The following is a 13,827-nucleotide window of genomic DNA, read 5'->3' as shown; positions in this document are numbered from 1 at the left end:
CAGCGAGTGCATCTCCTGGCCAAGCAGCTTGGAGAGGTGGCCAATGTAGTGGATGGCCAGGTGCAGCATTTCAATCTTGGTCAGGCTGTGGCTGGCCGGCGCCACCAAGGTGGGCAGGTAGCAGCACATTTGTGGAAATAAGAGATTGTGGGTCAACATAAACAATATGTTGTGTATGAGAGGAATGGGTTTCTTCAAAATAAGAGTAGTGAAGCAAAAAGGCTCATGAATGAATGTGTGCAAAATGAATAAGAATTTATTGCAAATATGACCAATATTAAACATGTAAGAAGTTTCTACGGAGAGGGGCAGCATACAAATCTAATAAATAAATAATAAATTAATATTATTTGGCCATTGATGATATAAGGCAAAGGAATTAGGATAAAATTATGAAACAAATATATGAAAGAGTGAAAAGAGTGAATGTGGGTTGAAAGGAAGGTAAACACTGAAAAAATGGTAGTTGGATGGTTCTGAAGAGTTCATCAAAAAGAAAAACATGAGAAGTTTAATGAACAAATTGCAATGTGCAAACAATCTGGAACCAAGTATAAAAAGTATGGAGATGTATAATGAATGGTGCTCACATAAAGAAATTTAATTACTTTTCTTTTGCCTGCTATTTTTATTTCTTTTTACATGCTTTACATAACAGTTCCTATTCCTATGGAACAGCATGATGGATATGGATGTGGACATCCAGGAATCAATTGCTGATTTACATTTTTTTAAAGGTTTGGTACAATATGTCATAGTTTGTTTAATTTGCATTTTTTGGAACAGGAAAATGTACTTTAGGATGGATATTTCAAAAGAATTATAATTAGGACATTATGAATTCTGGAAATAATCATTTGTTTTAATTTTATAGAGTACAGAACAGGTTGCTGCTTTTTGTCGCAGTCTTCATGAGATGAATCCATCTGATCCTAATGTGACCCTTCAGGAATCTACTGGACCTCAGCAATCCACTACAAGGCAGCTAACTGATGCTGATAAACTGCGCAAAGTTATTTGTGAACTGCTTGAAACAGAATGCACATATGTCAAGGTAATATGTTAATTTGTTTTGTGTTAATTTGCATGTCAAGAAGTATAGACAAGAGTCACAAACGTGACCCATTCTACTATTTTTCTAGAGTTAACTCATAATGGTCACGAGTATCATCTCTGTTCTTCTCTTCCTCTGTCCGTCATGCTAACTTTAGCTTAAGCAGAAGTAAGATAACACTGACTCTTATCTTATCTTCAAAGAATAAAGACTGAGTGCTTTGCTATATCTCTTTCCTGTTCCCTCTTTATTCTGCTGCCATCAGTTCTTTGAAAAAGCCCTTTGGAGTACAAGAGGAGTGCCTTTTTGTTAACAGTAGGAAAATCAAAGCTGTCCACTGTTCCTTTCTTTCTTTAGAATAAGAGTTTTCTGTCCTTTACTCTGCTAATAGAGGATCTAAAGTTTGATGCATTCAGTATAGTGGTGCTTATAATAACCAGCTGACCAGGGTTTATTGGAGTACAGTTAGCAACTGCAGAAGAAAGGGGAATAAGGTGCGGATCTCAAATATAAAATAAAAAAGTTAAATACTACAGATACTCCACATTTAAAAGCAAATTGGGACTGGAACTTCTGTTGCTAAGGGACACAGTCATAAAGTATGATTTCCTATGACCATACCACTTAGAAATGGCAGTTCCAATACTTCTTGTTAAAAGAAATCCTATGCCATTATTAAACGTGACATCACGTGTCACCATTTGCAAACTCCTGGCAGTTTTCCTACTGGGAAACTGTCAGTGAAGGTTGCAAATGGAAATCACATGACTGTGGGATGCTGTAATGTCATACTTGAGAGCTGGTTTCCCAGCACCCAGATTTCAACCACGTGACTGTGGAAATACTTCAATCGCAACTACATGGACCAGTCATAAATACTATTTATTCAGTGGTTTGTAAGGTTAAATGGTTGCTGAATAAATGGTCATTAAGCAAGGACCACCTGTGTTTCTTAATGCATATCAGGAATGCATATTTCTAATGACTGATCTTTCATTGTTACTTGGCAAGCCCTTTAAAAGTAAGTTCAAAGTTCTGTTTATTAGGGAGAGAGAATTTCGCCCTAAAAAAAATATAAACACAAAGTATTGTGGCCATCTATCAGCCTGTGCAGCCAGAGCCTTTGAAAGCCTCCGGTGCCTCTTGGCAAGGCTGAGAAAGGAGGGGCTACTCCTTTGCCTGAATGCAAGAAAATGCAGGAACTGCCGACATGCAGTAACTTCCAAAATGCAGTAAGGTTTACTCTGGTGGAGGTCTACTCGAGAGTAGAGCTGCAGGCTAATTGGCCACATCCTTAAGACTACTTACGGCTTAACCACACCAAGGCATACAAATCAAATCAAATCAAATAAATAAATAAATAAAATAAAAAAAATAAATATAGTAGTAATAATAATAATAATAATAATAATAATAATAATAATAATAATAATAATAATGCTAATTGCAGGGAACAAGGCCAATCCTGAATCCTGACTTCAGTTTCTAGTTTGTATTGTGGCTTGAATCTTGGCTTCAGTGGTCCCAGTCTTCAGAAAACCTGCCTGTTTATAGCCTGCTCAATGATTCTAGTTTGCTTTCTTTGTTTCGGTTTGGATTCTTCAAGGACTAATTTCTAGGAACTTTGTCAACTCTTGGAGGCTCAGTAAGATAACCAGACTTCCTTGTCTTGGTCTTCATTGAACTGTTTGTAAATTAATTTCTAAAACAAATCATGTTGAATGTTTGTGTGTTGTGTACTTATTTGGGGCTTTGGCGCACAGAACAGAAAGCCTCTGACTACCTAAACTAAAGTTACCATGTGTAAGATGGGAAGGCAATAAATTTTATAAATTATCCATCCATCCATCCATCTATTTGACTTCTATGCCGCCCAATCCCAAAGGACTCAGGAACATATTTTCTGGAATATAAATATCTATTATTCAGGAATAATAGAATATATTATTCCTGTTTTTAAAAACAGGAAAATATTTAGGAAAATATTGCCCAGGGCTCTTGTTTTTATTATGTTTTGTAAGTGGAGACAATTTTAAGATATCAAATATAAATCTTGCTATTATTAATATAATATTTGACTTCCTAAATCTACTTTAATGTGTTCCCAAAATGTACCTTACTGTTATAAATGCAGTACATTAAATACTTTAGCCTTCCCTAATCTTCCAATATGGCTGGAAATTCTGGGAGTTGCAGTTCCAGAGTATTTAGCTTTAAATTGGTGAAAACAAGATTTAAGGTTTTCAAATTGTGTTTTCAATAGCAATGGTTTTCCTTTTCCCGTTTGATAATCCACAATACATTTAGATTAGTATCTGTCGTATTATTTTTCAAATTATATAGATGCTTATTTGGGCCTTTCTTTTTTTTCTTTTTTTCTTTTTTTCTTTCTTTCTTTATATTTATTTATTCATTCATTCATTCATTCATTCATTCGATTTTTATGCCGCCCTTCTCCTTAGACTCAAGGCAATGTTGAGTTAGGAATTGGATGCAGTAGGCGAAAGAATCTATGCATTCCCCATGAAGTAGATTAATGCTTCAATAAAGAAAATACAATAATTATTCTATGCCAAATCAAAGCAATATGTTTTATCTAGTTCAGAATTTATGTGACAGTAGCCAATAGGTCCTTCAAGAAAGTTCCAAATCCAGTATTAATGATGGATATTAAATGACTGAAAATCTGCAAAGGTATTTGGAATTTGAAGTTTTAAAATTTCTCATTGAAAACTGCTTAAAGTATAATCCTTCAATTGCAGGATTTAAATTGTCTAATGGAGAGATACCTGAAACCACTACAAAAAGAAATTTTCCTTACTCAGGAGGAGGTAAAGTATCTTTTCTTTGTTGGTCAAAATAAAAAAGATACAGTAGATTTTATGTATATACTTCTAAGAGCCAATTTTCCTGAAATTCTTCAGTGATTTCTTTTAAAAAAAACAATGGTTAACAAAGCTGAACATGGCTAACATAGCACCTACATTTTGTTATTGTTTTAAATGAAAAAAATATGATTTTTATATATTCTTCCTTATTAGCTTGATGTTCTTTTTGGGAATCTGACTGAAATGGTGGCATTTCAAGTAGAGTTTTTGAAAACACTTGAAGATGGAGTAAGATTGGTGCCAGATCTGGAAAAGCTTGAAAAAGTTGACCAGTTTAAAGTAAGCCTTTAATTACATTTATTTCATTAATAATCAGAAATCTTGCCACAGTAGGCATATGAAATATGTTTTTACAACTTTTAATTTGTTTTTGCAAATCATTTGCTAAGCTGCAACTTTGATGAGAATAAAGTCTTAAAAATAAAGTACTTTAGTACTTCAAACTTCAACAAAGAATAATTGCAACTCCTGTAAAGGCATACATAACTATATATTTAATTCCACGTCAGTTTTTGATTAGGAAGCATTAGCAGCAGAAACATTACTGCCTAAAGTCTTAGTTCAGCAACCCTAACATATCATTGCCTACAAAATAATTGAGGCAACGTTTCTGAATTATAATTGTAGCTTGAATGCTCACTGAAGCAGGAGAAAAGTAGTTAAAGTGCGTGCAGAAAGAGTGGCGGTGAAAGCTATTAGCCTCTGACACTTTTTTTCTTTATCAAAAATGATCTATCATTTAAAATGAAGGAAAGGGTAACTAAACAAAGGAGTAAAAAACACGGCTGAAAAAACATTGGAGCTATTAAAAGGCATTAAGTAATATAGGCAGTAATATAGGCAGTAATTTACAATAGGGCAATGGGTACATATTCCATAATTCACTGTGATTATGATTTCAGTTCAGTTTAATTCATTTTGCTTCTAAAATGTTCATCTGATCTCAATAAGGTGACATGTTTGAATGATATTTGATCCACAGGTATGGGTTTCCTGCAGGACTATGCATTGAATAAATAATAAGACCAGCCTAGCTGCAGTCATCTCTTCCTCTGTGTAAGATTTTTAATTGAGGAGCTGATGTCTGTCACAATGCAGCTATCCAGAAACGCTGCCACTTTCTATGTAGAAGTAGGGGAGAATTCTACAGTGAAATAAGGTTTTTTTTTCCCTAAATGGAAAATTCTCCCATGTATGGCAATGAGCATAGCCAAAAATTCCATATCAATTATATTATTTTAAAGATTAGTTTAATAAAGAGAAACTTCCTAGTGACCCAATTCTATGCAACATTGAGTGCTTTAGCAAGAATGTACGAGGGTGAAGGTTCATCCTCCACGCTTTTGGGTTGGTTTCTGAACATTTTGCTACTAGGCTAGGTTTGGAACATTTGGAAACCCACCCATTGTTCTGTCGGGCTCTCTAGTAGAATCCTCCCGAAAATTCAAAGGTAGAAATTTACACACATTTGAAAATTCAAAACAATGTTCTTTATAACGGAAATTCAAATAAACTAAGCACTCTTTTTGTATAGCAAAGAGCACTCTTCTCCAAATAACCTGGTAATTTGTACAAGTCACTTATCAGTTCTTAGATACTTAGCTTGCAGCTGTGAGGCAATTCACAGTCCTTCTTCTTTCACAAAGTGAAACACACTTTGCTCTGCTTTAGTTTCAAAGCGGGGAAAAAATCAACACACAAAGGTCGAAGTCAGCAAGACAGGCACAAACACAACGATCAGATAATCCTCCACAATGGCCAAATCCACACGCTGCTATTTATAGCAGCCTCACTAATTACCATAGCCCCACCCAACAACAAGTGGCCTCATTTTCTTTGATAATAATCTCTCAGTTGTTGCTTCCTATGCATCGCTCTCCGCATGCGTGGCTGTATCATTAACTCTTGTTCTGAATCCAAGGAGGAGCTAGATAATTGATCTCCTTCTGAGCTGTCTGCCAAACTCTCCTCCTCCCTGTCACTCATGTCTTCTTGGTCAGAGGAGCCTTCATCAGCAGATTCCACCGGGAGCAAATTCCTTGGGGTAGGAGCTGGGCCAGAGCTAACCACAACACCCACAAGCTCGGAGAACGAACCATCACCCTCGTCCAACACCCGAGCTACAGATACTTGCCACTGTTGCAAACAGAATGTACAGTATATATTGGTTTAATTTGTATTTAATATTTCAAGTGATCTTTCGTGCCCTCTGTCTGTTAGAATTTATAAGCAAAAAACATTGCTTTAGTAAATATGAAGTCAAAAGGTGTCAATTATTAGTTGCAGAATATTTAAGTTCTTTTATGATGTTAAGGTCAGCAGCCTGTCTCTCCCCCCCCCCCCCCCAAAATCTATTTCAACATTCTGATTTATATATTCTTGATCCTAGAAAGTGTTGTTTTCCTTGGGTGGCTCCTTCCTGTATTATGCTGACCGTTTCAAGCTGTATAGTGCCTTCTGTGCAAGCCACACAAAGGTTCCAAAAGTCCTGGTGAAAGGTAAGAGTGGGATATACACAACTTTCTCTGTCCCATATAATGTAATGTTTCTCAAAATTCAGAATTGTCTCAGAGTGTGAAGATTAAGTTGATTTTGTTCTTGTTCTTATTCTTATTTATTAGATTTGTATGCCGCCCCTCTCCGTAGACTCGGGGCGGCTCACAACAGTGATAAAAACAATACATAATGACAAATATAATAATTAGAATCTAAAATAACAATAGTACATTTAAAAAGTCTAAAAAGCAAGGAACCCCAATATAAAAAACATACATACAGTCATATCATGCACAAAAACTACATAGGCAGGGGGAGATGTCTCAGTTCCCCCACGCTTGACGACAGAGGTGGGTTTTAAGGAGTTTACGAAAGGCAAGGAGAGTGGGGGCAGTTCTAATCTCTGGAGGGAGCTGATTCCAGAGGGTTGGAGCCACCACAGAGAAGGCTCTTCCCCTGGGTCCTGCCAGACGACATTGTTTAGTCGATGGGACCTGGAGAAGACCAACTCTGTGGAACCTAACCGGCCGCTAGAACTTCGGAAGATAAATGGGAAAGGGAAATTCTTCTTTTCTGAAGAGTGAATGAGACATCCTGTTGTCAATAATTCTTTATTGCCAACTTTAAGTGTAGTTTTGAGCAGTAGTGGCAACTAAGTGCCTTCAATTTTACACTTCTCTAATCATATTACGGATTCATATAAGTAAGGTTACATCAGCTAAGGTTGGTTGAAAAAAATACTTTGAAATGGAAGACATTTACGTTCCATGTATTTTCAGAAATATGAAATGTGAGAGCCTGATTTCTTTTATATACTGAAAAATATAAAGTAAATGTAACATAAATTTCTTCTTTTTTCCTTATTCCATCCAGTATGAGTATTTAGTTGAACACTTAGTATTATTCATACACAAGTAGTAGATCAAAGCTAAACAAAATAACTTTGACTGCTTTATGCATTGAATGTCCAATGGCCATTTCTTCTGTCACAAATAATATACCAGAAAGGATCATTCACATTTTCAAAGATGAAAGCTGGAATAAGTTTTATTTATAATTTTTATCTTCTAAGAGCATATCACAATACAATATCATCTTGAACGTTTTTATTTCAATAAGAACAATTACTCAAGATGCAGAAAGTAGTGACTCATTTTGACTCCGGCTTACATGCATAAGCTAAGTCCTGACTCTTATGTGAAATGAACTTGAATGGAAGGACTTCCTGAGATGAAAAACCACACAATGTCACACATAAAGTGAACACAGAGAGCATTTTAGTCCAATGTGTTTTGAGTCCCAGTGGATGGGACTGTCAGTTCCTATCATGAGTTTTATTTTGTTCTTATGGGTTGCATTTGTCAATATTTATCATATTAAAAATTAAAATAGATCTGTCTACTGCTGCTACTGCTTCTCACAATTGTTTGGTGCAATTTTAATATTGTATTATTTTTCCAACATATTGGAGACTGACAAATAGGGATCTAAATACAGTGATACCTCGTCCTACAAACGCCTCGTCATACAAACTTTTCGAGATACAAACCCGGGGTTTAAGATTTTTTTGCCTCTTCTTACAAACTATTTTCACCTTACAAACCCACCACCGCCTCTGGGATGCCCCGCCTCCAGATTTCCGTTGCCAGCGAAGCACCCATTTTTGTGCTGCTGGGATTCCCCTGAGGCTCCCCTCTATGGGAAACCCCACCTCCAGACTTCCGTGTTTTTGTGATGCTGCAGGAGAATCCCAGCAGAGGAATCCCAGCAGCACAAAAATAGGTGCTTCGCTGGCAACGGAAGTCCGAAGGTGGGGTTTCCCATGGAGGGGAGCCTCAGGGGAATCCCAGCAGCGCAAAAATGGGCGCTTCGGCTGACAAAAGGGGTGAATTTTGGGCTTGCAACATTAATCACTTTTCCATTGATTCCTATGGAAAACATTGTTTTGTTTTACAAACTTTTCACCTTAAGAACCGCGTCCCGGAACCAATTAAGTTTGTAAGACAAGGTATCACTGTACCATATTTTTTAAACAAGACTTCTCAATGCTATTTTGAGAGCCTCTTACAAAAGTGAACAGCTAAGTAATATGGTAGAAATATTCTGTAGTAGAGCTAGTTAAAACATTATTTCTTCAAGATATCTCTTTTATTTTCAAAATATAGCTAAGACAGATACAGCATTTAAAGCATTCTTAGATGCCCAGAATCCCAGAAGACAACATTCATCAACGTTAGAGTCTTACCTCATCAAACCAATCCAGAGGATATTGAAGTATCCTCTTCTGCTGAAAGAACTATTTACTCTCACTGACGCTGATAGTGAAGAACATTATCACCTTGATGGTAAACTATTCTTATAACTTTTCTTTTGTTGATACTTTGAGTTTTGCCATTGTTTCTGATAAGTTTCTTGATATGTTAGAAATTTACCAGCGTCCATAAGAGAGATTAATGTATCTCAAAGTATATAAAGAATGGAGCGTAAATGACTGTGATAAAGATGATGGGCAAGGATTAAGAAATGTTTATTATATATTTTCATACTTGTTCTGTCAGGCTCTCTGGTAGACTTCTCCCAAAAATTCATAGGTACAAATTTCAGACACACACACGTTTGAATATTCAAAACAATGTTCTTTATAATGAAAAGTCACTTAACCTAAGCCCTCTTTTGGTATAGCAAAGAGCACTTGTCTCCAAACAAACTGGTAATTTGTACAAGTCCCTTATCAGTTCTGTGATACTTAGCTTGCAGCTGTGAGGCAATTCACAGTCCTTCTTCTTTCACAAAGTGAAACACACTTTGCTCTGGTTGAGTTTCAAAGCGGGGGAAAATCAGCACACAAAAAGTCAAAGTCAGCAAAGCAGTCACGAAACACAACGATCAGATAATCCTCCACAATGGCCAAACCCATGGGCTGCTATTTATAGCAGCCTCACTAATTACCACAGCCCCACCCAACCACAGGTGGCCTCATTTTCTTTGCTAATAATCTCTCAGTTGTTATTGCCTATGCATCGCTCTCCGCATGCATGGCTGTATCATTAACTCTTGTTCTGAATCCAAGGAGGAGCTAGATAATTGATCTCCTGAGCTGTCTGCCACACTCTCCTCCTCCCTGTCACTCATGTCTTCTTGTTCAGAGGAGCCTTCATCAGCAGATTCCACCGGGGGGGGCAAAACAGGCCTGCAGCATGTGGATGTCTCCCCCACATCCACAGTCCTTGGGGCAGGAGCTGGGCCAGAGCTAACCACAACAATACTTAAATAAGTTTGCCAAAAATCTCAATTGCATATTTTTAGGCATCTTGCTTGAAAAGTGTTTGTTATCCTCTATGACACACAATATGACACTTCGGTTATTTGTACCACATTATTTAGATACACATTACATTGCTTCAATACATACAGAACATTCAGTTTTGGTATGCATCAATGCTAGTCAAAGCATAAGTTAACAAGGGCACGCAGTGTGATAACACAAATTTGGTATGATTGTCATAAGTGTGAGAACAGAATGCAAATAATTTTTTCAAGGTTATTGTAACTTTGAACCATTGTTAAAACGTGTAGATTTTATAAAGCTGTAGTTAAAAATGCAGCTTTTTTACTTTAATTGCTGCTCCTTTACTTACTAGGTAAAACTCAGTAGACATCTCCATTTACTTGATGATCAGAACACTAAAAATGAGGAAGCAATAATGCAAAAGAAAATAAAGTTCCTCCTAACCAATATAGCATAACATAGTATCATCAACTTGAATTGAAGTTGAATTGAAGACCAAATTGAAGTATTAAAATTATTGGATTTTTTAAAAGACTATGCCAGAAAAGACTTTTGCATGTTCACTAATATAATCAGGTCAATCCTGCTGTAATCTTTTAATATCTTTGTTTGTCTTATAGTGGCAATAAAAACAATGAACAAGGTTGCTAGCCATATCAATGAAATGCAGAAAATCCATGAAGAATATGGAGCTGTGTTTGATCAGCTCATTGCAGAACAAACAGGAGATAAAAAAGAGGTATGCAGCTATGAAAATCTTCTCTCCAAGTGATGTAAATAATGATGTTTAACTTGTGTTAGATTGTATTAGATATTGCCACTTGGATGTTGTAGGGAGATGGGCTCATATAGGGAAAGAGAAAATAATTGGAAAGAATTTTATGTTATCCCATAAGCGAGTCGCTTAAATAAAATCTTAGTATTAATATTTTGATGAAGATTCTCAGTCATCCAGGTACTTAGACTGAGGAGGTTACATGGTTGAGCAGTGAAACATTACAAAATAACAAAAATAAATCCAGTTGCCATGGCTCAATTTTCTGATAACTCTACCTGGGTGACTGAGATTTCAACCTGCGTAGCCAGGTTGCTCAGACCGAGGAAGTTGCTTCAATGAGCAACAAAGCATCTCAAAAAAAATAAATCCAGTTGCCATGGCTCAATTTTCTGATAACTCTACCTGGGTGACTGAGATTTCAACCTGTGTAGCCAGGTTGCTCAGACCGAGGAAGTTGCTTCAATGAGCAACAAAGCATCTCAAAAAAAATAAATCCAGTTGCCATAACTCAATTTTCAGGCTCAGTATTTTTGCCTTTATTACTGCATGTATAATCTCATCTCTAAAACATTGCACAATGAAATAACTGGGTTTGGGGTTTAGTTTATTTTTAATTGACATTGGAAGGAAATGATAATAGCTAGAATTTTTGAATGCATTTGAAACAGTTTTAATACCTACAGTATAATGTACCTGGGAAATTATTAGGAAAATCTTTTTAAGATTAAAAGATACACACTAGGATGCTGATACAGTGGTACCTCGACATACGAGTCTAATTCGTTCCAGACCCGAGCTTGTATGTCGATCAACTCGCATCTCGAACAAATGCCTTTAGACTTTGTTTTTCGCGCCGAGATAACTGAAAGCAAGGAATTCTTGCACCACCTAGTGGAAGCTCGGCTCGTATCCCGAATTTGAGCTTGGGTGTCGAACATAAATTTTGCTCGCGTCTCTGCTCGTAACTTGGAATACTCGCATGTGGAGCAGCTCGTATCTAGAGGTACTACTGTACTAATTTGCTTTTTAATTTTGCTTGAAGAAACAAAGCAAGACAAAAAGCAAGACTCCTTTCCTTTTGCCTTTAATCTCTTTTTTTCCATTTTATTTTTTGTTGCTTTTTCATGTTTTATTTAGATAAATATTTGGATAATAAAAAGGGAACGAAAAGAAAAGAAAAAGGAAGAAAATAGATTAAAAGAAAAAGGGTGAAAGTGAAAAATTTGGGAGTATGTATATATGTCAGTTCCTGGCCCATTTTGGTCCTCCCACAAAGCAAAGCAGAGCTAGTCCTGTTTACTTCTTTATTGGGAATGCAGCCATGACAGCTGTTTCATATTCTGGAATGTATGAGCTTAGCACTTGGTTGCAACACCTCGGGACTGCTCTGTCCTTTCTTGAGCCTGTGTGGCTAGTCAGAGAATCCAAGGAAAAGGAGGATCAAATTTATTTTCACATTTTTTATTTTATAAAGAAAGAGCAACAATTTCACTATATAAACAGTGTGTCTCCTAGTTACACTTAATTTGAGCACTAGTCATCATCATAATAATGTTCATTAGTAGTGATCATATAATAACAGTATTTTCTCCACATAATAGTAATACTTAATTATTAATTTTAAATCATATTGATAATAAGCATAATAAATCATGGTAAAATTAATCCTTCATGCATAGTTCCCTCTAAGCTGAGCAGTGAGCAATCGCTCACTTAAAAATCATCATCAACTCAGAGTTTTCCAAACCTGCCCAGAAGCCGAGAGGGAAAGAGTGAGAGGGAAGGAGAGAGAGAGGAAGAGAGGAAGAGAGAGAAACAGATAGAAAAAAGAGAGGAAGGAAAAGAGAAAGAAAAAGAATGGTAGTAAGGAAGAGAGAAAGAAAATCAAAATCTAGTTTGAAACTAGCTCAACTATTTAAGTGGCATTTTGATATTGATAGAGTTGCCCTATTATGAGCTCACTGTTATAGACACACAGTACAGTATTTTATTTTGAAATTCTCTGAGGCAAAACAGGGTGGGGTTTTTGTTTGTTTGTTTGTTTGTTTGTTTATTCATTCATTCATTCATTCATTCATTCATTCATTCATTCATTCATTTATACTTCTATGCCGCCCAGTCCCAAAGGGACTGTCGCTCAGACACTATACTTTTCCGCCCACACCGAAAAAAAATTAGAGGAAACATTGCCTTCATGTATCATTTTTAAAATTCCAACTTCAGTTTCTGTTATTTAACCATAGATAAAACGGACTCCATGTTTCAAAATATTCCATACCTTCCTTCTCTTTAATTTCAAGTGTTAATACAGGGTGCGTTCCAAAAGTAATGCAATTTTTAAAAAGTAATTTATTGAACAGATTTGCATAAACACTTAAATTTTTTGAAAGTACTGTTCTTGGGCCCCTACACATTTTTTCCAGTGACTCTGCCATAACCGGTACGTGCCCTGGAAGGCATCTTCGGGGACCTCTCACAAGGTCTTCGTCATGGCTGATTGGATCTCTTCTATGGATAAAAAACGGGTTCCTTTCAGGGCTGCCTTAATCCGAGGGAACAAAAAGAAGTCTGCTGCGGCGATGTCAGGACTATAGGGGTGGGTGGGCCAGCGTTGGCACCTGGTGTTTGGCCAGGAACACACGGACTCGTAGTGTGTTGTGGCAAGGCGCGTTGTGGTGATGGAGTTGCTAGGTAGCGGAGGTCTTTTCTCACCCTGATGACCATTTTTTGGAGTCTTTCCAGCACATCCATGTAGTAGGCAGCGTTAATTGTCTGTCCTTGAGGAACAGACTCCTTATGAACCACTCCTTTACAGTCGAAAAAGACAATGAGTATTGTTTTCACTTTTGATTTGCTCATTCTTGCCTTTTTGGGCTTGGGGGACTGGTCAGTGTGCCATTCAGAGCTTTGGTGCTTTGTTTCTGGGTTGTATTCAAAAACCCAGGTTTCATCACCACTGATGACGTTGTCCAAATAATCAGGTTCAATTTCTATACGTTGCAAAAGTTGACTTGAAATTTCCGATTCCATTTTTTTCGTGACATGGTTGGCGTGCAGAGGTTTACAATAACTGACGTCCTGCCACTTCCACAGCTTGGAGAGCACTGAGACCGGTTTCGCGGCAAAGCTTAGCATTCCCCCACATACTCCAAGTGCTAATAGAATAGAAGCGGGGCAGGAAATTCAATTGCATTACTTTTGGAACGCACTCTGTATTTCTGCAGTCTAGTTTTTTGGGTTTTTAAAAAAAACTGTCTTCTCATTTGTGGGTATCTCCACACTTTTCCAATTTTGTGCAAATACAATTCTGGCTGCTGTTAAC

At 36.8% G+C, this 13,827-nt stretch overlaps 1 protein-coding gene across 3 annotated transcripts in view; it reads left to right on the top strand.

Moving 5' to 3' along the window:
* TIAM1 (TIAM Rac1 associated GEF 1) overlaps positions 1-13,827 on the top strand; it is a 229,923-nt gene that overhangs the window by 196,937 nt on the left and 19,159 nt on the right. For all 3 annotated transcript variants that reach the window (XM_070750312.1, XM_070750313.1, XM_070750314.1), the window contains 6 exons: positions 875-1,054; positions 3,817-3,885; positions 4,096-4,221; positions 6,332-6,440; positions 8,604-8,783; positions 10,348-10,466. In XM_070750312.1, coding sequence (XP_070606413.1) covers positions 875-1,054; positions 3,817-3,885; positions 4,096-4,221; positions 6,332-6,440; positions 8,604-8,783; positions 10,348-10,466 — 783 coding nt within the window. The remainder of the gene's footprint in view (positions 1-874; positions 1,055-3,816; positions 3,886-4,095; positions 4,222-6,331; positions 6,441-8,603; positions 8,784-10,347; positions 10,467-13,827) is intronic.

Source organism: Erythrolamprus reginae, chromosome 4 (assembly GCF_031021105.1).
Source record: "Erythrolamprus reginae isolate rEryReg1 chromosome 4, rEryReg1.hap1, whole genome shotgun sequence".
Taxonomy (NCBI): Eukaryota; Metazoa; Chordata; class Lepidosauria; order Squamata; family Dipsadidae; genus Erythrolamprus; species Erythrolamprus reginae.
The sequence above is the reverse complement of the archived record's forward strand: the minus strand, read 5'-3'. Positions and strand labels throughout refer to the sequence as shown.